The sequence below is a fragment of the Lepidothrix coronata genome, unplaced genomic scaffold (assembly GCF_001604755.1).
Source record: "Lepidothrix coronata isolate B3197 unplaced genomic scaffold, Lepidothrix_coronata-1.0 Scaffold75, whole genome shotgun sequence".
Taxonomy (NCBI): Eukaryota; Metazoa; Chordata; class Aves; order Passeriformes; family Pipridae; genus Lepidothrix; species Lepidothrix coronata.
In genome coordinates this window covers 6,453,212-6,477,008 of record NW_016690255.1, presented here as the reverse complement: position 1 = coordinate 6,477,008, position 23,797 = coordinate 6,453,212, and the positions used below count along the sequence as shown (strand labels likewise).

The following is a 23,797-nucleotide window of genomic DNA, read 5'->3' as shown; positions in this document are numbered from 1 at the left end:
TAGATGGATAGGGGAAAAAGGCAAGCTGTGCTCGTACTCTGCAACCACTGGCTGCCTCCTTCCATCCCCACTTTCACAGCTGCTGCATGGCAAGGAGAGCTAAGCTGGACCAAGCAGCCCTTCCCTTTCCCCAGCAAGGGGAGTGTTCTGAGAGCAGGCAGCCGTGGCTGCTCTGGGGGGTTCATCCCCATCAGGCGGCTGGCAACTTTTTCCAGCCTCCAATTTTGTTTTGCACTGACTCCCCAAGTGGCAGCGTTGGATAGTCAAGGTTAAAAGTGCTGCTGGTGGTGATGGTGGCACGTGGAGAGCTAGTTGCCTGAGGTATGCATCATAAATTGCTTTTACCTACTTCCTTTGAGAATCGAAGAAATTACTATCTTTTAATTATTAAAAGAAAGTTAGTTAAGTTGTAAAGTATTGCTAGTTTGAAAAATAAGAAAGAAATGCCACATTTCTGTACAACCTAAATTCTGTCCCCTTGTGCTCTGTAATAGAGCTTTAATTACTCAGTCACAAGTTATTATTTCGATAGGATTCCTGTCTCATTCAATACAAAAGAGGGCAGAGTTAAGGTTGCCTGGGCAACTGTAAATCTGGAGTTTTCTAACATTTGAATGCTTGACTTTACAACATGAATAAAATTTTTCTTAGTTCTATGTAACTTCAGAATTCATTATCTGCATCTCATACTAAGCTGTATGACCATCAAGAACAGGTTTCAGTGGGCAGTAAGGAGAACATATGTCGAGTCTCCTTTCTGAATGTTCACAAACCAAATGCAATGAATCATGGTTTGTGTTTATCCACTGTGTCATTATGCACAAATGCAGATTTACCAAAAAGTCTGATTGAACCTTAATTAAATGAAACGGTTAAGACTTTTCATGGAAAATAGTATTCCAAGCTTTTAAAAGCAAAATTAGGTTATAAAAAAGCCTTACTAATCAGCTTCTGTGTTCTCATTTCCAGGACCTATTAAGATGCAGAGTGTTGACATCAGGGATTTTTGAAACAAGATTTCAAGTAGATAAAGTAAATTTCCAGTAAGTCTATTAATAATAATTTATGAATATCATACTAGTTTTTACCCACTTCGTTCAGATGTCTATGCTCATGTATTCTTGGTATAGTAGGCTTATGGTGGGAATGGATGTTTTTTATTTGGTTGGTTTGGTTTTTTAGCTCTCTTTCCATAGGTCCTGGTAAAATTGCCTCATACTTTGCAAAAAGAGCTGATATTAGTTATGTGTATTAGCAATACTTTATTGTCGGCTTGCGTGTGGCTGCTTTTACAAACTGGTTCATTGGTATAGCATTGTAAACTTCTGGTATAAGAGCTCAGTGAGAATTCTCCCTTCTTCCAGAGGGCTACTAGCTCTGTGTTTGTTGAAGTTTTACGCTGTGTCTCTGTAAAACATCCACCCTCAGGCTGCCTTCACTCACCAGTTCTTGCCCAGAAAGGCGGCAGTTCTGATAGGGCAGAGCCGCCCCCGTGTCCTCCTCCTTACAGAGATGCACTCTCCCCACCACCCTTCAAAATACCCTGAAACCTGTCCTTGTTTACAGTATGTAGGTCCAGTCTTACATGCCCTATGCACTTCTGTGCCCTTGAAGAGTGTATTTCTCATTTTATGGGTTCAGTAGTCTTTTCCTGGCAGAGCAGGACAGGTGGAGCTGTGCAGCTGTCTCTAACATGCAGCACAGCATCAGCAGATCTCTCTCCTCTTCAAGCAATATTTTACTGCCTCTGTCCTTGGGGCTGTCAGATTTTTAGCTAAACCCTTATCCTGCGTGCTTTGTGTGGTTTTCCTAGTGCAATAAATGATATAACATCCTATGGCTTTTTAACAGCATGTTTGATGTAGGTGGCCAGAGAGATGAGAGAAGAAAATGGATCCAATGCTTTAATGGTAAGTAAAAATATTCCAATGCTTTAATGGTAAGTAAAAATATTCCTTGTTTTTATTTTGGACTTACTCTCTGAGGTGTGAACAGCTTATTATTCATATTCACACATAGTATCTCAGTAGTACAGGAGTCCAGTGTTACAGATATTTTCTTCTGGTATTTTTGGCAGACTGGGGAATAATGGCAGTGTTACCCTGAGGAATATTTGCTGGGATAACAGAGATGTTCTCTTCTCTCTCCTTTTTTTCTTTCTTTCTTTTGTATGCTCTGCACAGATGTCACAGCTATCATCTTCGTTGTGGCTTGCAGCAGCTACAACATGGTAATAAGGGAAGACAATAACACAAATAGACTACGGGAATCCCTGGACCTTTTCAAAAGTATCTGGAATAACAGGTAAAGCAAACCTCATTTCACACCCACCCTCCCCAATTTAACTACAGTTCAAAACTCCTTGCAAAACAGGACTCCCCTTACTGTATGCTCAGATTGTTTATTCAGAAACCATCCCGGTTGGGCCAGGTCACAGTGTGCCCCCATGGTGCACACCCTTCCCTGGCAGGGGCCGTGGCACAGCGATGGTGCACGTGATGTTTCACCACTCCTGCCAAAATGGTGCAGTGCGTGGGGACAGCTTGGAAAAGGCAAGCCCTCCAAACTGGCTGCTACAAGGGAAGCAGGAGAGACCCCTCCCTGGTGTCACTGTGCTGCTTGGCCGAGACTGAGAGATCCTCAGAATAACATTTGATCTCCTCCTCAAACGCAGCGGTGGGAACTGTTGGTGTTGCATTCAATTCCCTCCCCGGCTGCTGCTGTGCTCCATCCCCGTGTGGGCAGCCGCTCTCACAAGGCTCGTCTCTGAGAGCGCATGGTATTTCTGCCTTGTGGGATGGTATTTCAGCTCTAATCTAACTGCCATTAAGTTGCCATTCTGTCACAGTGCATGTAAATCATAGATACCTAACCAAATAGCAATCCAAATAGGTTCCTAATAGGGAATAAGTAAAAACAGTACACAGAACAAAGTGATGAAGTTTTCAGTACATACCTGTGAGGATGCTCTGCACTGAGAAGTGATTGAAGATGGAATGAGGAAGAATGTTAACTGCAAGTCCCAAAGGCACATCATTACAGTGATGGATTAATTGGGGAAGAAAAGAGAGATTATTTTCTTTTTATTCTGGTGTCATACAGGCCACCCTAAAAGATGGAATAACTGTGTTGATGAACAGTAATTAAGACAGAGCAGTATAGGGGAAGGCAGCTTTCCAGCCTTTTTTTTTTTGCTTCATCAAAACCAAACAAAGCAGACGGTAATGTCTGTTTGTGGACTGTAGTGCTTTTAGAAAATGTTATCATTTTCCCAACTTTATATCTAAAGGATGATTTAGAAAAAAAAAATTGCTCCCTTCAGCAATGTCCACTGCAGTTTTTATAAATGTATTTACTGATCCTAGAAATGTCGTCACCAGCACAGGTGCAACCCAATCAAAACTATCATTTAGATCATGGGTTTTTTTCTGCTGAAGCATGTTCCACACTGCTTCACTCTCTGTCCACACAGGGATAGCCAGTAAATTTTCTATGACATGATATGTTTTCCTTGATTAACATGTCAGAGATAACACAAACATTTGTTTTTTTCTTGACAGGTGGTTACGGACCATTTCTATCATTTTGTTCTTGAATAAACAGGACATGCTGGCTGAAAAAGTCTTGGCAGGGAAATCAAAAATTGAAGATTACTTTCCTGAATACGCGCATTATACTGTACCTGAGGATGGTAAGGTTTCTCCCCATGCTGGGATTGGACCTGCTGGCATGGCCCAGCCCACAGTTCCTCTCTCTATCTGTCTGTCTCTCTCACACACACAAAATTCACAAGCACACACTGTTCCTTAACATGAACTGTTGGTCAGGCAAGGAGCGTGCCAGCAGAGTAGCTCAGACATACCCTAGCGTGGGCAGGGTCTGAAGGGATTCTGGCTGCTGTGGGAGGAATATGGGGGACTGGCTCCAGAGCACCTGCCTCTCCCTCTTTGGGAGCAACCACCAGTCCCAGGAAGGCAAAGCTGCTGGGCACATCTCTCCCTCTGCCAGATGCTTCTGTCTGGGCATCCCCTGGTGCTGAACTTTGTTAGGGATTCATTAGACTTATTTTGCAGGCATTCTTCATCCTCCAACACTGTAAATTTCAGTCTTTGAAATACTGAAATACTTGAAATACTGACTTTGAAGTTCTTTGAAATACTGGAAGCCCAGCAGATCAGAAAGGGAACTTTAATGGAGGAAAACTACATCAAATAGAAATAGAAAGAGAGCTGTGACAATGAAGCAATGAACATGGGTTCAGTTTCTTGTAATTTCAAGAATTATAATAATTCCTACACTGCAATAACATATTGCATAAGTAAACTCTAGTATTATGCCAGTTTTATACCAGGCAGAGTGCTTCCCAAATGTCTTAGGTCTGTGTCTAGCAAATGTGGTAAAATTTGCACTTCCTGGCCACTAGCATCTGCCTGACCTGAGTGATGACCCTGGTGTGGTGCTTGCAGCCACCTGTCACAAAAAGCTTTTGTTCTACACCAACTACCACCAGCAGCCTAGGTTATAGAAGTGAAGATGCTAATAAGCTATTTTCAGCTTTCGTTCAGGTCTGGAATTTCAGGAGTGTGATTCCGAGTTTCAGGTGCAGGGGATAAATAAACTGTCCTAAAATCTGAGTTAACCTGGCACCAGTTTTGCAATGCTAAGGACTTTTGGAAGAAATCTATCTCATCACCTAAATTTCCCTCTCTGAAACATACATCACGTAAACAGAGTTTGAGTGAATTTTCAGCACTTTTTAATACTAAGCCAGTTATCAGAATAAAGTAGCTTTTGGTGTTTCTGAGAGGGTTTTCACAGTGGATATCTAGAGTGATCCAACGTATCCACATATGAAGCAGCTGTCTATTTTTAACCCATAGTTATTCATTTATTCTTTAATTTCAGCCATCATGGGCATGCAGCACAGAATTCCAAGATGCTGTTGATTGTGCTGCTGCTCTTATTTTTATCCCTAGTGCTGTAGATAAAAGATACGTTTCCGTGTTCTGTAAATTCTGGCCTTTACCATATTATGTTTACAAGCATCTGATTTGGTGTCTTAGATAAGGAGGGATCACACTGACAGGAAATGAATAGGTTATCTCTTCAACATGTTGTTTTTTACACTTAAGTAAATATAGTTGTTGCATGGCCTGGATAGTGACGACTTCATCTGCCAGCAAACAGTACTGACCAACAAGTAACGAGTCCCCTGCTCAACAAGAATTTAATCTAAGGCTGCTTGATGGACAGTGCATCTAAAGTATTCTGCTGACTAGGGGCCTGGAAATAAAATACATATATATGAAAAGATCTTTTGATGCTATCATTTTTTCCGAATGTAATCTTGGACTAACCATTTTTAAACCCAAAACCCTACCTTGCAGAAGCTTTTTTCAGGAGATGCTGTTCTGCTGCAGAAACTGAACAGCTCAGCTTCTTTTTTTGATAAAAGCTGAACCCTAACTCCCACTTGTTTTATATCTATATGAACAAACTTGTGGATGTGAGTAAGCCTTTTTGTGATATGACCAATGACATTGTTGCAACAATTTCAGCAATTTTTACGTTCCTAAAATATGTTGCATGCATAGTCAGGTTTTACTGTACCCTTCCATTTTAGAATTATCTACTGGGAATCTCCTGTAGATATTTAATGTTTCAATTTCTGCACTGAAGGGCTACTTCCTCCTTGTTAACCCTTTTGTTACAAAAAGTGGATGATTGTTTGCTTTTCATGTTTCTGATATCATTTGTTTTTAATTGAACAGCAACACCAGATGCAGGAGAAGACCCCAAAGTCACAAGAGCCAAGTTCTTCATCCGGGATGAGTTTTTAGTGAGTAATTTTCATCTTATGTGTGATTCTATCATAGGAAATACTGACAGATGGCATGGTTTATTTAGGGAAAACTGATGGGATTTTGCAGAAAGCTAGAAGGAGAGGACAACGTCTGGCAATTTCCTAATTCTTTTCAGCTGCCCATCTTGCAGAACCTTCCTCAGTGCTTGCACATTTTTATGCCTATTTTATATAAAGTCACCTGCCATGCAAAGTGTCACACAGCAAGTAAGTGCCAGTGCTCAGAATGGTCATGTACAGCCCATGTGTAAGCAAATAGGCTTTTTTATTTCTTTCCTGCATTCCTCCAAGGACTTTGGCAGTGGTCAGCTGGCATGAGGGATTGAAAAAAAAAAAAAGTAGATTTTTATGATTTTATTCTTAATTAAGATTTCTGGTGTGCCAGTTAGGAGGTTTGCCTCACCCTATGACTGGTGTCATGGCCCTACTGAGGAACCATAAGAAAGTTTCCTTGTCTAGCCACATTTACTCTTGCGATTGAGGTTTCTTCTGAAGCTGGAGCTGAAGAGGTGTTGTCTAAATTTTGAAGATAAAAGCAGTTAGGCACACGAACACAGCCCAGCTCTTCTGTCAGAATCAGAGGGTTTAATCCAGCATCATTTATGGCTTCACTCATAGTGAGTTGTTCCCACAGTGCAGAGCAGTAACAGAGACCAGAACCAAAGCTCATCCGTCGAGCCCTGCTGAAAGAAACTATATGTGTGTGTTTGAGATAACAAATTGATTCATTAGAATTAAGCATTTTAAAGTCATTATGTATTTACAAGTATTGTTAGGATTTACCGCTGTTGACACACCAAGAAAGAAAGAAGCAATTAATCTGTGTTCACACTTTGGGGATTTCCATTCACTGCCTAAACCTTCCAGATTCTGAGGAAAAATGTCAGATTGCACTGTTAACGTAAGAGTTACCATAAAAACCTCACTTCAGGCCAAATCTCTCTTGTGGTAATGCTGAAATACTGTGAAGCAGGTGATAGTATCCAGTTTGGAAGCAAGGTGGCTCTAAGAGATCTGAATTATGGAGAAACTAGGGTGAAACTCCCCACCTTTATCTATTTTTTATCTATTTTCATTATTTAAAAAAAACATATCAAGGGCGAGGTCCTTACCTACCATGACTCACTGGCATTACAGAAGGAGGCCACCTATGAAGTGGATAGGGGAGGCGATGTAGGCATTGCAATCACATAAAAAACCACCACGGGTGCTGGGGGTGGGGGACGCATTTGGGCTGGGGCCAGCACCTGCCAGGCAGTCCCTGGGGCTCAGGTGTGGGGCTGAAACAGCTTTTCCCCCAGCTTTTCCCTGCAACTGCCGCAGGCTTGGCAGAGAGCATCTCCTCCATAATGTGTGTCTCTCCTGGGTTTGGGCTTGGTTTCTCAGCAGGATGGAACAGAGGGATGTAGTCATCCGAACAGTTGCTTTATGCTCTTGGACTGTTTGAACTGAAAGTCATGCTATCAACCCCTCCCGCAGAGCAGGCTGTGTGTGCCCCAAGTAACAGGATAGAGTGAGTAGGGGAGAAAGCCAAGCAGAAATGGTGACTTCCAGTTCCATGGTGTCAGGCAAGAAAGACTGAGGTCTCAGAGGGAGTTACAAAAGGAACAGAGAAAATTAACTCGGTACAGACTGGGGAGGGTTCTGATGATTCGAAGAAATCTGGGTTTATTATGCTTTATTGTGATTTTTGGCATGGTAGCAGGTCTGCATAAGCTATGGATACGTGTGAAAAGTACCACCATGGTGCTGCACCCTCTAAAACTCTGCCTGGCTGTAGTCAATGGTACTGGCAAATTTAAAGCATGTAATTTGGCTAATTTTAGAAGGGGGTTGAAACTGCCCACGTTCCCAGTAGCCAGTGCCACATGGTAGGGTCTGAGCATTAGAAAGGCAAAATAATCAGCTCCTGATTTCAGGGTTGGTGTGGGGGCAAGTGGCCCCTGGGGGTTTGGGCAGCAAAGATGGGCACCACTGGATTTCAGTCAGGACAGCAGCGTGTGAAGGCTGGCTGGGCACGTGCCCAGCTCGGGGCTCATGCACTTCAGGGCTGGGCTGGCGAGCACATCTCCAAGTCCTGGAAAGGTATCTTATAGGAAATTCTCCATGCTTTAGCTGAGGCACATCATTTCTCCTCCCAGACTCTTCATGGAGGCAACGGGCTTGTGCACTCCTTGTTGAGGCTACTCCTTAGCCCCATTTTGGTGTTTTGTACACAGGCCTCTCCAGCTGCTGATGTTTTGTTTGAATACATCCCCAGTTTGTAAGCAACCCCTGTTAAAACAGTGGAATGGCCACTCTAGTTCATGCTGGTTTTTAAAAAGTCTGAATCTGGGAGGTGAAGGAGCTGCTATTCAGATACATAGACCAGACTTCCTCGAATTGTGCATATGGCTCCTCGCTGGAAACTGCCATCCTGACCCCTGCAGTGCAGGGGTGTTAAATACTGGTATTAAATACTCCCACTTGGAAGGTGAATGTTCTTTCATTGCTGTCCCAGGGTTTGGGTTTTTTCACCCTCTGAACTGGTGCTAAGTAACACACTACTATTCAAAATGAGTTTTGCGTAGGGGTTCATTTATTGCTTTTGTCTTTAAAACGAGAGAACTACAGAGTTGTCAGGTGACAAAAATAGACAAACTCCTAATATTTTGAAAATACGTCCTTTGGCATGCTGTTTATGTAACCAGGTGTCACCAGAACATCGTGGGCATTTGATTGCCATAGACATCAGTGTATGATAAACAAAGGCAAATACTTATTAGTATTTTTCATGAGAGTGAGCTTTGAACTAGGTATTGAATGTAGCATAGTAAAAAGGAAATAATTTATAGAAAGTGTATGGAATACCCCTGTGTAATCCGTGCTGAATATCTAATCTTACCTAAGTTACCTGCAAAAGTCTGCAATTTCTTGTTGACCTAATTATGTAAATCATGACTTCTAAATGTCTATAGTATTGCATATCTGTAGCTGCATGTATTTAAAAGGTCAGTCCTACATGTAAAATAAATCACTTTGTTAAAAATATATAATGTAGCCGGGGTAAGATAAAAGAGTGTCTTTTGTTGTTTAGCCGGTGTAATTTTGTAATAGAATTTAGAAAATATTTATAAAATTACTATCCTAAAAACTGACATTCTGCTTCCATAACATTCCATCTATATTCTGCAAGATAATGATCTAGAATGTATTTATGTTTATCAGTCCTATAGGAATACAGAACAAAATTAAGGGGTTTTTTCTTTAGTATTTTTTAAGATCCTGGGGAATTTCAACAAGATAACTATGGGGGAAGTGATGCTGAAGGATAGGTTAGAACCTAAAAAGTTGTGCAGTAGCCTTGAGAAAATGTAATTCTGCATGGTCTCATGCTTACTGGATTTGTACATGCTTTATTACTCTGTGGGAACCCAGCCACTCTGGTAATAATTCCACCAGGTTCTGGGCTCAGTGATGGATTAATAGGTGCTCTAAGTGAAGGTAACTTCAGGGGCCTTCAGCTTCAAGAAGCAGAAGCAGTAGGATGCTGTTCTCTGCCACTGCTGGCTTAACAACGTTTCAGTTTTGTGTTGCTGATTTAAAACAAGAGTTCAAAAATTTGCCACATGATGGCACCAGAAAAGAAGAGAAAATAATTCCTGGAACAGCTGCATGGCAGACTGCACAGCTGTCAGCGGCACAGATGTAGCTGCACAGCGATGTGCAAATGGTAATAGCTTGTGAAACTGATGATGGCATCGGTGGCTCCCACAAAGTACTAATATGCTGACCCTGTAAGTATATAACTCCATAATTTTTTTTTAATCTTCATTTCAAATTTGTCATTCATATTGGACCAGATCACAGCCTTTCCTTCTTATTTACCTACTTTAGTGCTCTATATACAGAATTTTCCAGGGTCCTTGGTTCTCCGTAAGTCTATAGACTGCTGAGACATGAAACTTCTCATGGCACAGCACCTGACTCTTTTTTTTTTTGCCTTACCTTTTCCACAGAGGATAAGTACAGCGAGTGGAGATGGCCGGCATTATTGCTACCCACACTTTACATGTGCAGTGGACACAGAAAATATCCGCAGAGTGTTCAACGACTGTCGAGACATCATTCAAAGGATGCATCTCCGCCAGTACGAACTCTTGTGAGGGGGATCACCGTGGAACCTGTGGTTTTAAATTCTTTGCTCCTTACTCTTTCTCTTGATACTACCCCACACAGGGTGGAAGAATATACTATAGAAATGTCAGCCTCTTCACTTTGTTTACTTTAATTATTTAACCTTAAAGCTGATTTGAAGCAAGTTTGGGTTATTTTTCCTTCATGCTTTTTGGGACTATTTTTGTGCTTTATTTTGACATGCCACTTCTTCGTCATTCCACTAAGCCCCTCGGCTACCTCTGTTCCCTTAGGTTTTGTTTTTTTAAACTGAATGTGACCTGCTAAATTTTTTCCAGCGGGTTAACCTCAGTTCAAACTGGTATGTCAGCTGGATGACACTAAAGTCATACCTATCCCTCTGTGTGGGTTTCCTTTTGAACATGACATTGAAGAGTACTTGATGGGTGAAAAAAAGATTAATGCACTTTGTATCAGGTTATTAAATACTGTTGAGGAAGTAGACACACAATGTAGCAGCACCACAATATTTATTACTCTGTCACAGTTTTTAGCATTTCTGAGTTGCAGGTCAACTGATAAAGTGACCTCCTCTTTTAAGCCGTTACTGGCACAGGAAGTAGAGTAGATAATGAGAGGAACAGTGAAGACAAAGCAATTTTTCTGGGGTTTTGGAGCTAAGTGTCTCTGCACACCTCAGGCATTTGAATTACAGCTACTTTTCAGCCTGTTGCATCTAGGCAGAAAATTTACCACCCTCACTTATGTTATTTGTGCTGTCCACAAATGATCCTTTTAGTTCCGATCATTCTTGGACAACAGTCCTCTCCCTATATATATTTTTTTGTTTTATTGCTGGTTTATTATATTGTACAGACTGTAAAATGTAATATTATTTTGTACAACTTTATTGAAGAAAAATACTTGTAGAAGATCTTTGTGCCTTGATTATGGCTGTACCTGTAAAATGAGCTAAGATGTAAGTATGTTTTTGATTGCGCTGTACAGCTTGATGTCAACCTTACCTTCAGCAGTGACTGGAGGTAAGAACTTTATCTGTAGAGTTTAGGGGTTTTTTTCTGGTTTATATAAAAATGCTCTTTAGTATAAAAATTATAAATTATGCAAATTAACCACTTACCTTTCCAAGTAAGGTATTACAGTCACCGGATGTTGCAGCAAACATGCCTTTCTCTTTTGAAGTCTCAGCTTTAAAACATTGGAATTCATTCAAGTGTCCAAATTGCAACCTGGTGTTGTTTTAATGGGAACCAAGGATTTAGTTTTCTTTTTTTTTTTTTTTTTGTCCTTTATATTTAGAAAATATGTTTGGTAATTCTTTGGTCATTCATAGAACTTCACAATTGCACAGACCGATTGTGAATGTGTAAAGCACCATTATATAGAGCTCTTCAATCTTTGTACCAACAGCAGCTTTCATTGTGCAAGTAAATATCAAGAAAGAAGATAAGAAAAAAAAAAAGGTGTATAAACCCTTGTGTCTGGCCTAAGAGAATTACAAGATGACATTTTTATTTCTCTTTTAATAAAGAGACACATTAGAAAATTGTTTTATTTTAAATATTGTAGAATCAAAATGTGTGAATATTTCTCAAACTTGAATAATTTATGCAAATGACATTCTCAAAACAAGTTGTGGTACAGTACAATATATAAAAAGCAAGAATTGCTGTAGCAATAAGGCATGTCCTTTTTAGTAACTATAACACTGCTTTATATTTTATACATAGGTGTTTTATGTCTGTGACTATATACTTTTCCTGTGTCCAAGATAACCTGTACAAATGTCTAAAATTACAGTTGCAATAACAGAAACCTAGAGAAATGTTAGACTACATTACTTTATAGAGTGTTTTACCACACTTTGGACCATTCCCCCCACTCCATTTTAAATTTAGGGAGAGATTAAGAGCTAACACAGTCCCCACACTGGCATAAAAATTAGTAGGTTTTATTAACTTTTTACTGTAAGTATCATTATTAGTTATAAACCCCAATCAGACTTCTTTTTAAATTCAGACTACAGACCAGTTGAGAACTTGTTTCTAGTTAAATATAAAACAGTCCCATTTTAGATACTATAATATGACCATTTCTTTTCCCAGAAATGTGTTATGTTCAATTTAGTTATATTTCCCAAAAAGTGAAAGGCTGGGTGGAATAAGCTAATAGTAAACAAAATTCCCAAAATTCTCTCACTTCTTTCCCATGCCAAAGAAAGTAATAGAGCGAATAACAAAAGACAGTCTTTTTTTTTTAAGCTATCCCCAGCACAGACGTTCAGGTTAGAGCTCCCAGCCTCTGCAGGAACATCAGCAGGAAAACTGGTTCTGGTGTGAAATAGTCCCTCTGTTTTTTCCAGGGCAGGTGGGGAGCAGCAGTAGGTTTGTCCACCTTCCCTCACACAGTGAAGACGCTGAGCTCAGATTTTATCTTCTCCGTGCTGACCCCCAGGCTGGGGCCTGTGGCACAGCTGGTGGCCTCGGCCTCTGGTGCAGTTCAACATGTGACATTACAACAAAGTCAACAGGACTTGGCACCCTGCAGGAATCTAAAATAACATGCACTCCTATCCCTATCTGTCCGTAGACTGAGGGCCAAGGCATAGGATGATGTTACTGCAGCTGTATTTGACCTCCCTTCTTGCAGGAGATCAGAAACTGGAGGGCCTCTCACCACACAGATCTCTGGGATGCAATAGGGCCCTCTTTTTTTAAGCTCATCATAGCACATCTCTTTGAAAATAGCAGCTTGAGGTGTCACCCTAATTTTTTTTAAGCAGGTTTTAAGTGTGTATCAGCAAACTGGATCCACAAGCTTCTTCCCTTTGTTGTCTGGTAGACGATAACTGCAAATTACAGTCAGCTAACAATTTACTGTGTCAAGAACCAGAAGATCTCTTGTCCCAAACCACAGTCCCCTTACAAATGACACCCTAAAAAGGTTATGGAAATCAGCATCTCTCAGTGCTGATGCATCTAGTTTCTGCCTGACCCTAGAACACAAGCATGACATTAGAAGGGCCATGCAGCAATAAAAGAGAGAAACGTTTCCAGTTTGCAGGATTCAGCCTCCACCAGGGTAAGACACTAGTGCAGACAAGTGATGAGGCTATAGGATTTACATAATGTACAGTTACACTTTTAATATACATATTTGATACAAAAATTATAGCAGGAAAAGGACTCATTTGATTGTCGAATACAGTATTTTTGTACAGCATGAAACGTTCATTTCAGTTAATTATTTATCCTGTAGTAGTCATATCAGCTGTATAGGACTTCTATGGTATGTATAAATGCAACCTGCCTTCAGACTAGCAATCAAATTAGGTCATTTGCTGGCATGAATATAGTCTGATGTTTGACTGTTCTCAGCTTTGGTATTTCAGTGACTGAATGCAGATGTCTGGCTCTTCATACTGCTTTATGCTTACTGATTAAACGCTGAGCAAAATAAAACGGTGGAGTGAGAAGCTGAACATGAGCTAGTATCAGGATCACAAACAGAGCACCTGCTGCACAGTATATAGTAAAGACTCTGCTCTCATATGGAAGGAAGCATTTTTGGAGGGAGAAGTCAGTTGGTGTTATGCTGCCCTGGAAAAGAAAGGAAGACTGTCACTTTGCTGTGTTACAGTGGGTTCTAAATCAGGAGTAAACACCACGGCTGTCAGATCTCCAATTTCTAAATCCTATGTTGGGTGGCAAGGGTTGGGGCCAGTTTCCTAGTACCAGTGCCTTCTCCAGGGGGCTGAAGAGTCCATACCTTGCGGTGCTGGGCACTAACTGGAATATTCACCAGGCCAACACGAGCCCAGAGGCCAATCTTCCCATCTAGAGTAAATAGAGAGCTGGGCTCCTCATCTGATTTGCCTTCAAGAGAAGCCTAACTTTAGCTGCTGTAAATCCACCTGGAAGGAGCCTTTCCAAGCTAAAGTTAGGTTTTGTGAATGTGCCCCTTCCTCCTCCAGAACCCTCCTCCTACCCAGTACGTGCTGCAAAAAAACACGTTGGCTAATCCAAATTATAAACATGAACTTCAACAACAAAGAACTTCATTGGGTTTTGGCTTGACTTTGCAGTTCAAATTAAAGTTCACAATGGACCGAGGCTGAGGAGTTAAAACAGTAGTGAAGATGATGCAACTTCAATTAGCCAACCTCTCGTTTTGCAGTGAAGATGCACTGTCTGGTATGTGCAGAGAATGTGTGTAGTTTGAAGGCAGCTACTCTCAGGAATATGGAATAAACAGAACTACTTTCAACAACAAATATTAACAGTTGCATAAAATGAATTTAGAAGTTTGGGGTTATCTGTGTATTAAGCAGCCTAAACTCAACAGCAGTAAAAAAATACATAAAAGATTCCCCCCTCGAGTCACAGACTACTCTGTAAACAGATAGTAGGTTTTGCTTCTTACTCCAAGTTTTTAGGAGTTCTGTTTTGTTTTTGAACTTGGGAACTAACTGATTTACCTCTAAGGATATACTGAGCACTGGAACTGCCTGCACAAGCATAACCAACACACTGTATAAAATGTGAATTGGCAATGAGGAGGCAGATTGTGGGCACGTCACAAACGCTGTCACTGCGTGAAGCGGTTAATGCACAAGTCTGAAAACCATCATCACCCTGCAAAAGAGTCTGAGGTGGATACAGTCTTGTTTTCATAGCTGGTAAATCAACCACGTCAAACTAGTCTTTCTACTGTTCAGTGCACAATACTGATTATTTTTACAAGTCAGTAGTTTACAATGCACCCTCTTTATAAGAAAATGTTAGATGCTTGTACCCATATACTAATTAGGTCTTCAACAGCATTGCTTTGTACCACACAGAACATGTGGCTCCCACAGATGTACTTTATAAAGTGGATGCAGTGTACTGAGTGGGTTGGGTGGGTAGGCAATTTTTTTTTTTATTTTTTCGTTTTTACAGGTAGAATCAGTTTTAAAATATAGCTGACTGCCATGTTGATTTATTTATGAAAGTTATCTGACAAAAATAAAAAAAAATTAAAACTTACCATGATGAAACTAGGATTGTTTCTATTCCTCCAACTGAATGACGGGACGCTGACTTCTGGAATTTTCCCTGCATGCAGCACTTCACAAGCACTATGTGTGTGTCCACTGAGAATCAAACGGGGGTGAAACCACCATATCAGCTAGAACGCAAAATGATGAAGCACAAAACTTAAGTCACAGCTAAAAAAAAAATGTAACTTAAAAACCCCTTTTTTTTTTCTAATATTCTTACAAAGTGTTTTATGCAAAGTTATGTTTTCCAGTAAGAAATGTGTTGGTATTGCAATATTAATCACACCCATTTGGCCCTGATCCCAAGTTACTGGCTGTTATTTTTTTTGCCATACAGATCAGAAGAACAAAGGCAACATCTTGTTGCTATCACAAGTAGAAAAACTTTGGGTTTAGTAAAGCAGTGCTATTTTCTTGTTTAAGGAAGAATTTTGTACTGACAGTCTTGAAAGAAGACATTTATGCAGAAGGAAAAAACTACTGACCATTAGGGTTTTAGGGAATGCCTTATCTTTACATTTTCCTGCACTTACTAATTCAGCAAAAACAATGCTTTCAAAGTACTGGAAAACTGTGGCTTTCTACCAGCTTTGTCAGCAATTCTATACGGTACAGAAAGTACAAAATTGTAAAGTGGAGGTATCAGCACTGCAGGAGACTTGAGAGTGTTGGGATTTATGACCTATGCCTGGAAAACCCAGCAGGATCAAGGTCATGATTGCAACGATTCTCAGAGGAGCCGCTCTAACAAGCAGCCTCTCATAGACCTCATTAGAGCAGGAGCAGGTGTGGTCAGTTTGTCCCAGCTAACAGCCTTACCACAAGTTTTTAATCTATTTATAGCTACACTTGTGTTCCCCTCTCACCTACCCACCAATACTCAAGTTCCCAATAAATCAAACCTTTTGTGATGCCTCTTGAGACAGTACATCATACTTCTCTTTAAAGGGGGTGTTCTTCTCCTCTGGAGGAGCAGAATCTTCTCCACTGCATTCAGCATCACTTTTCCGATAGAGAGGGTAATGCTGGGAGTAATTAGAAGAAAGGACCAGTTATTAATGATCCAGCCTTTCTGGAAGAGTAATAAATACACAAAAAGCCCATGTCAACATGTTGCCTCCCTCCACCTGTAACATACCTGTAAAAGAATGGGTTCTGAAGCTGGAAGCTCTTCCACATCACTGCATCTTTTGTTGGAATGATTTGGTTTCTGTGAATAAAATTGATCCATAGAAGGGGTGAAGGTAAATTAAGCAATAACTAGGTTTTGAGGGGTTGGAGGGGGGTGGTTGTTGGCCTTTTTTTTTTTTTTTTTAAGGGAAAGCAGTTTCAGCGAAGAGTACAGTGTTTAAGCACTATCCACTGTATGAACTTCTGAGAGTCTCTGCTGTGGAGTGATGTAATTCCCTGTTCTGTATATGCTGTAAATACAGCTGCACTCTTTCTGAACGCAGAAAGCAACAGCAGGATCTCACTGCACAAAGGCAAAAGACTGGGGGCAGCCCGAGAGAGACAGTCTGCCAATTTTTCCACTGGGACCTGGTTTCCTGATTGACTGCCAGCCCCATCAGTCATGCTGCCCACTGTGCGTCCAGTAGGCCTATGAGAAGGTGAAGAGGAATGAAATACAAGAAGCAATTGGATTTGATGAAAATATAATACAATTAAAACATTACTAGGCTATCAAGACAGGACTGCAATAGAATCAGGAAACTAAAATAATAGGCTAGCTTGAAGGCTATAAAACAGAATAATATGCATCAACATAAATGCAGGATTATGTATTTTAAATCAAAGGGAGGATTACAGAACTTCTGCCTTTTTTTGGAACAGAGGAAATGACACCCTCTGTTGGCAACCCTGACAAGGAAATTAACACCTTAGTGCAAAGCAACACAGTCAAGTAAAAATGGTAAGAGAGAAATGAGGAGAAAGCTTTGCTAACAAGTTGCAATATGAATTGGAGACATCTTTTTCAGGAGAGTCTTGTTTAGTCTGATTATTGCTACAGTATCAGTATTCCCGCTGTGGTAACTACGTAGCGGCAATATCCCATTGCTGGCTGTAATCAGAAATTTAATAAACTCTTACCTGCAGAGAGCAATTCAGTTTGTGAGAAAGTGCCACAAGTTTTGCCTCTGAGGTACTGCAGACAGCACAGCCATCACCGTCCATGGCTACACTGTTCACCAGGACAAAGCTGGAAAAGACCAGGGCGTGGGTGAAGAGAGGTGGGGAGGGCAGGAAAGCATTTGTTCCTCATGCACACATGCTGGATAAACTTTATTTTATAAAATGTAAGTGTTTGAAAGTTGGACACAGCTCAACAAAACAGCAGAACGTAACAGCTTCTGAAATCTCATGCTAAAAATCCTCTTTGAGTATCTGCACTGTAGACATTTCTCTGTCTGGTAGGCTGCTTTATAATCAGTTCTTAATTAGGTGGCATAATATACCTTATGCTTCATGTTTACACATCAAGATATTTTCATATTTTAACGGATATTCAAGTGGTATTCTCGTGGAATGTTAGAAGTTTGTCACTAAGCTGAATTCTAAGGGAAAGGAGAACTCGCTTTTCTCCCCACACACACTTTAGACCTCAGAGAGAGAATTTTAGACATTCAGTTTCTTCGGAGCAACTGAAAAGCAAAACAACACTGCATTTGGCTGGCTACCCTGAAAAACGTAGTTTCGCACTTTGCAGTCTCTAGCACAGAAAACAGGATTGTTTTTGTAATAGAAGGTTTCCCTGTAGATTTCAAATCACCTTTGAACTTCTGCCACAAGATTCATACCCATTTAGTCACACATTCAGGATCTGAGATATATTCCAGTTCAATTCAGTATGTTTTACAGACACAAATGAGCTGAATGCCTTCACTTAAGAGATACTAGTCAATACAAAAAAAACAGTTATTCTCTCTTAGCAAATTAAGCTTTTATACCACATATTTGTTGTAAAATAGTTTATCTCAGAACTTTTCATTAATAGTGCAGCTCATTTCAGTTAATGAACGTGATACCAGACATACAGTCTGTAACTACACGCACTGCTCTGTTTTATCAAAGGGGAAGTGGAGATGTTCCTTAATAATTATTTTTACAACAGCTGAATAACATATCTAGAGCACCCCATATCTGCATGATAAACTACAGCTTTACAGAGAGCATGCATGAAGCTTATAGATCTTCCTAAAATAGACACAACCATTTCTAGACCTGTTGAGAATATTTTTCACATTTGCTTAATTAAGGAACTGCAAGTTTTGAATCTCACATTTACACAAGCGATTACAACCATATGACATGTGCCAAATGCAGACTGGCAGTGGGCCTTCCCTTCGCATATCTGAGCTTTAAAGACAAACACCTTTCCACAAACTCACTCTTGGCTTCCCTCATCGAATTCCTGCATGGTATCTGAAGGTAACAGGGCACACAGCAGACGACTGCAGCCACGGACACACATCTGTGAGAACAAACTCTGAAACTAGCTCTACTCCAAGCCAAAAGCAGCTTGTGCATTATTACTCCACCCTGTGGAAAACCGTGGAAAAGCAACTGCTATGTTCCCAAATTCCTCAAACGAGTTAAGTTCTGCAGAGTAAAGAAGTTATTAAAATTAATGAAACTTTTAATTTGTAAACACAGAGAAGGTTGGTTTGTGTTTCTTTATGAATCCTTTTATGTTTACAGCCATGGCTCATTACCAGCTGCAAGGAAGTATAAAGGCAAACCAAAGAAATGGATTCTGGCTCCACAGTACTTTTCCATCTAAAAGGAAATTGTTACAATTTACCCATCTCAAAGTACAGCTTCCACTGTATATCAAACTACGGGTTTGTACAAAGTGTTTTGGGTTTAACATATCATAAGGTAGATGATTAAAAAGGCTCTAAGCTAAGCATCCCCATACTATTTCATTAGAAATTCCACTTCTGATTTTCATCACTGGTCTGCTAGCTCACTAATCACTGCTCTAAACATCGAAAAAAAATTTAAATATACTCACTTTATTCCTTTCCGAGTTATTAGCTTTCCTGAAGTCAAGTTGAAAACCTTTTCAAATCGATTTACCTTGTAAGTAGTCATTCTGTGTCACAGAGCAAAAACACAACTGAGGTAAGAAATTGGCATTTGAACTCATCTGACACAGTTGCTTTACAGGTTTGTTGGTCATTCATTCATCTTGCTGCTCCATTATCCAGCTCACACATTCATTCAGCAAACTCACAGGGATGCTCTGACACCCCTCATGTCCTCTTTCCCAATCCCATCAGGGCAAGCACAGCAGAACGAGGGCACTCACACTCTTCTATGCCAAGATAACAGGAAAGGAAATAGCTCCCACTAAACACTTTTCTGACAAGGAGGCCCAACACAAGGATTCCAAGCCAGCACAGAAAGATCAGCTCTGAACAACTTCTCATATGGTCACAGAAGTATAAAAGTAGCCTGAAACCTGTTTTGTGCACAAGTGGATGTCTTTTAAGGTCTTACCCTAAACTACAATCCTTTCTGATTACAAAATGATCAAAAACTTTCCATATAACCACAAAACAGGTCGCTCAGACACAAAACCAGTTACTGACATTCATTCTTGGCACTTGGGTACTCCTTTCACTGACAAGACTTACTCATAATGAAATCCAATGTCATGATTCCCAACGATGACCACTAGCTCAGTAGAAACTGGATACTTGAACATTTTCCGAAATCTCCTGACATCATCTGCCCATGCCTACATATAAAAAACAAAAGGAGAAATTAATGCTGTTCCACAGTATCAAAGGGGACCACTAGTATTGCAGTGGGTTTGCACACCAAGGTTTTGTTACTGGGTGGCTACAGGGGTGGCTTCTCTGGGAAGCTGTCAGAAGCTCCCCCTGTGTCTGACAGAGCCAATGCCAGCCGGCTCCAGGATGGAGCTGCCAGTGGCCAAGCCTGAGCCCATCAGCAACAGTGGCAACACCTCTGGGATAACACTAAGAAAGGCAGAAAAAAACCTGTGCAATTGCAGCCAGAGAGGAGTGAGAGTATGTGAACAACAGCCCTACAGGCACCAAGGTCACTGAAGAAGGAGGGGGAGGAAGTGTTCCAGGCACCGGAGCTGAGATTCCCCTATGGTGCAGACCATGGTGAAGCAGCCTGGCCTCCTGCAGCCCATGGAGGTCCACAGAGGAGCAGAGATCCACCTGCAGCCCACGGAGGACCCCAGGCTGGAGCAGGTGGATGCCTGAGGAGGCTGTAACCCCATGGGAAGCCCATGCCGGAGCAGGGTCCTGGCAAAATCTGTGGTGAGAGGACCTAACGCTGGAACAGGTTTGCTGGCAGGACTTGTGACCCTGCAGGGGACCCACACTGGAGCAGTCTGCTCTTGAATAACTGCAGCCTGTGAAAGGGGCTCACATTGGAGAAGTTGGTGGACTGTCTCCCATGGGAGAGACACCACACTGAACAGGGGAAGAGTGTGAGGAGTCCTCCTGAGGAGGAAGGAGCAGCAGAGACAACATGTGATGAACTGACTGCAACCCCCATTCTCCATCCTCCTGTGCTGCTGGGTGCATGAGGTAGAGAATTGAGAATGTCATTGAGCCCAAGAAGAAGGAAGGGATGGAGGGAAGGTGTTTTAAGATTTGGAATTATTTTCTCAGTACCCTACTCTGATCTGACTGGCAATAAATTAAATTATTTTTCCCCAGGTCTCTTTTGCCCATGAGGGTAGCTGTTGAGTGATCTCTCCCCATCCTTACCTCGACCCATGAGTCTTTCTTGTATTTTCTCTCCCCTGTTCAGCTGAGGAGGGGAGTGACAGAGCAGCTTTGGTGGGCACCTGGCACCTAGCCAGGGTCAGCCCATCAAAACTATGTAATACAGAAGCACACACTGAGATGTTAACATTTTGTAAGTTTTATATGAGGGGCAAAATTGTCAAGATACTACCAAAAATGAACTCATATCTAAAAGACTAGAAACTTCTACCAACAACAGGACAACTGTAGCAAAAAAAACAAAGCCTTGCATACCTAGTCTGCTTTCTTCTGTCATCCATTTCCTTCAAGAAATCCTCATTTTTTGAAATAAGAGAGCTGATGATGTCATACCTGAGGTGAGCTCCATTTGCCTTCATCAAAGATATCTCCCAGAATAAAAACAATATCTGGCTGCAGTAACCATAAGGCAGTTTGGAAAGATCTCTCCATCTGCCATTCCCTGAAAGGAAAATACAGAGCCAGTCATCACTGCCTAACCTCTGGATCCTCAACTCTGAATATACAGACACAGCTTGGCAACAGAAAGGGAAAATTACTTCCACACACTGAAATATGACAATATAATACAAAATTCAAATTAAATACTTAGAAATCAGCTTTATGTACAGTAGGTGCATCCTACCTGGTGGGTAATTCTACCACAATACAAACAGGACCAACACATGCAAGAAGTAATACCAGCTTGTTTATTTTTTTCATTACAATTCCATTAAACAGCAATTAATTAGAACAGTGAATTACTATCTCATTAGCTACTATTAAAAATACTAAAACTAGGATAGAGGTTATTAAAAAAATTAATAATTACCTTCTTAGTTTATCAAACCAATGTCCTTTGATTTCACCAAGTAGGTGAGTATCAGCTAAAATCATGGCCTTTAGGACTGAAGCTGAAGTCTCTTTTTCACCCATGGGAGCTCCACCTTTCACTTCTGGCCATCGGCATTGAAAAATCACCACATAATAAATTAAAAATTCACAAAATATGAACACTGAGGTGACAAAGCCCACAAGTTTCAGCAGAAAACAGAGCCTCTTCTTCAGAGGAAGATTCTTCACAGTAGTCAAGCTATAACTCAGCATTGCAGCACCAGCATAAGACTCAGTGGCTCAGTTCTCCTCTCTTGGACAAAAATAGCTAGGAGTAGTCAAAGGATCACACTGGGTGTTTTCTCAGTACAAAATCCCTGTGGAGAAAATACAAAATAAAATATTCATTAAGTCGGCATTCCCTGTGGAAAACTACCACGCAAGGCCTACAGTGTTAGCTTCTTGTCACCCTGACCGATTTGGGAATGTGTAATTGACCTAAACAGCAAAGTTGGTCTTCTCCTTCTGGCACACAGACAGCCGTGCCACCGAGCACAGAACTGCACTCTCTCCTACCAGGACCAAGGAAACCAGTTTAAAGCCAGCCAGGATCTTGGTGCATGATGCCTTTTTTTAGAACTATACAGTGAAAACACTGTGAGTAGGGGTCAAAGATAGGTAACAACAGAGCTTAGCTTGAACAGCAGCAGCAAAAACAACAAAAAAATCCATACAGAATCATTTAGGTTCAAAAGAACTCTAAAACTGAGTCCAACCCTTAACTCAGCACTGTCAGCACTAAACCATGTCCCTAGGTGCCACATCCACACATCCTTTAAATACCTCCAGAGATGGTGACTCAATCACTTCCCTGGGCAGCCTGTTCCAATACTGGACAACTCTTTCAGTGAAGAAATTTTTCCTGATGTCAAATCTAAACGTACCCTAACCGGACATGAGGCTGTTTCCTCTTGTCCTATCACTTATTATTCGGTAGAAGAGACCAACATCTACCTGGCTACAACTTCCTTTCAGGTAGTTATAGAGGGCAATAAGGTCTTCCCTCAGCCTCCTTCTCTCCACCCTAAACAGCTCCTGGAGGGCACCTTCTGGCACAAGTACATAACATGACTACACCAAATTAATTCCATTAGCACTTCTAATATGTCATCTTGTTACAATGTCCAACAACAAAAAAGCAATTTAGTATCCCAGAACAAGTTTACAGGAGCTTTTCAGGAACACAGGCACAGATACAGGGCTATCTCACTAACAATGCTTTGTTTCTAACAAGAGGAAAACAAGAAAAAACCTAACCCTCAGAAACAGAAACTGCACTACAGCTATAGAGAAATGTATGTAAATGAACCTAAATTGGTAAGGTAACTGTATTTACTGCTTTCTTGCACCTTGCATAGCTTGTAACCCAAGCAGGTAACTTTTGAAACTACAGTATTTTTTTTCTGCCCTGTTAAAGGCTAATCCAAAACAAATGTCTTCACTCCAATAAGCCACAATTGTAACAGGGCTTATTGATTCTTTCACTTGTCTACAAGCATTTAAAAGGAACTCATTATTCCTAGTGTAAGGAGGAAATGCCCCCTTTCACCATTCTCTTTCTTCTACAGTCCTTGACATAAACACACTTTTCCAGTGGAAGTGCCTACAATAAACAAGTGTCCCACCTGAGAGAACAGAGATACAACCCTTACTTCCAGTAAAATCACTCGGCTTCCACGTGCAGCCTCTCGGGTCTCACTCTGAAGAGCACTGGGTGTCTGAAAGCCTCACTCTTTAAAGGTAAACTGTGGCACAGTTACAGTAAAAGGGACTCCAGGAGAACTATAAAGATGTTACTTCACATGCCCATGGACGAAATTCTAGAGAAAACCACAAAATCTTGTCACCCACCCAAGAATGGGATTGCAATTTTGCTTTCTGCAATAGAAAAATCCTAACATAGTACTAATATACAGGATATCACTGATATACTGGACTCAGTACTCAGTGATTAGCAGCCCATGTGCATTTGAATTGACTCAATTCGATTAAAACTGTGAATATTCAGTGCCTTTGACTCTTAAGACCTGAAGTGTTAGGCACATTAGGACAAAATTACAGAGCCACACAAAATTGGATCTTTCTAAAATTCTGGCCTCAGTTGTATAT

At 40.9% G+C, this 23,797-nt stretch overlaps 2 protein-coding genes across 14 annotated transcripts in view; one reads left to right on the top strand and one right to left on the bottom strand.

Moving 5' to 3' along the window:
- Window positions 1-11,561, top strand: part of GNAL (G protein subunit alpha L) — a 190,221-nt gene extending 178,660 nt beyond the window's left edge. For 5 of the 6 annotated variants that reach the window (XM_017819498.1, XM_017819502.1, XM_017819500.1 and 2 more), the window contains 6 exons: window positions 970-1,043; window positions 1,852-1,910; window positions 2,184-2,304; window positions 3,561-3,691; window positions 5,772-5,839; window positions 9,862-11,548. In XM_017819498.1, coding sequence (XP_017674987.1) covers window positions 970-1,043; window positions 1,852-1,910; window positions 2,184-2,304; window positions 3,561-3,691; window positions 5,772-5,839; window positions 9,862-10,008 — 600 coding nt within the window. In that variant the 3' untranslated portion in view covers window positions 10,009-11,548. Of the gene's footprint in view, window positions 1-969; window positions 1,044-1,851; window positions 1,911-2,183; window positions 2,305-3,560; window positions 3,692-5,771; window positions 5,840-9,861 lie in introns of all 6 variants that reach the window. The other variant, XM_017819499.1, reaches the window with a different exon arrangement.
- The window catches only part of MPPE1 (metallophosphoesterase 1), a 33,372-nt gene continuing 20,867 nt past the window's right edge, over window positions 11,293-23,797 (bottom strand). For 6 of the 8 annotated variants that reach the window (XM_017819512.1, XM_017819511.1, XM_017819504.1 and 3 more), the window contains 9 exons: window positions 21,627-22,005; window positions 21,149-21,257; window positions 19,682-19,785; window positions 19,057-19,137; window positions 17,133-17,241; window positions 16,180-16,251; window positions 15,944-16,066; window positions 15,029-15,169; window positions 11,293-13,599 (listed from right to left, as the gene is read on the bottom strand). In XM_017819512.1, coding sequence (XP_017675001.1) covers window positions 13,417-13,599; window positions 15,029-15,169; window positions 15,944-16,066; window positions 16,180-16,251; window positions 17,133-17,241; window positions 19,057-19,137; window positions 19,682-19,785; window positions 21,149-21,257; window positions 21,627-21,901 — 1,197 coding nt within the window. In that variant the 5' untranslated portion in view covers window positions 21,902-22,005 and the 3' untranslated portion in view covers window positions 11,293-13,416. The other 2 variants (XM_017819508.1, XM_017819510.1) reach the window with 2 other exon arrangements.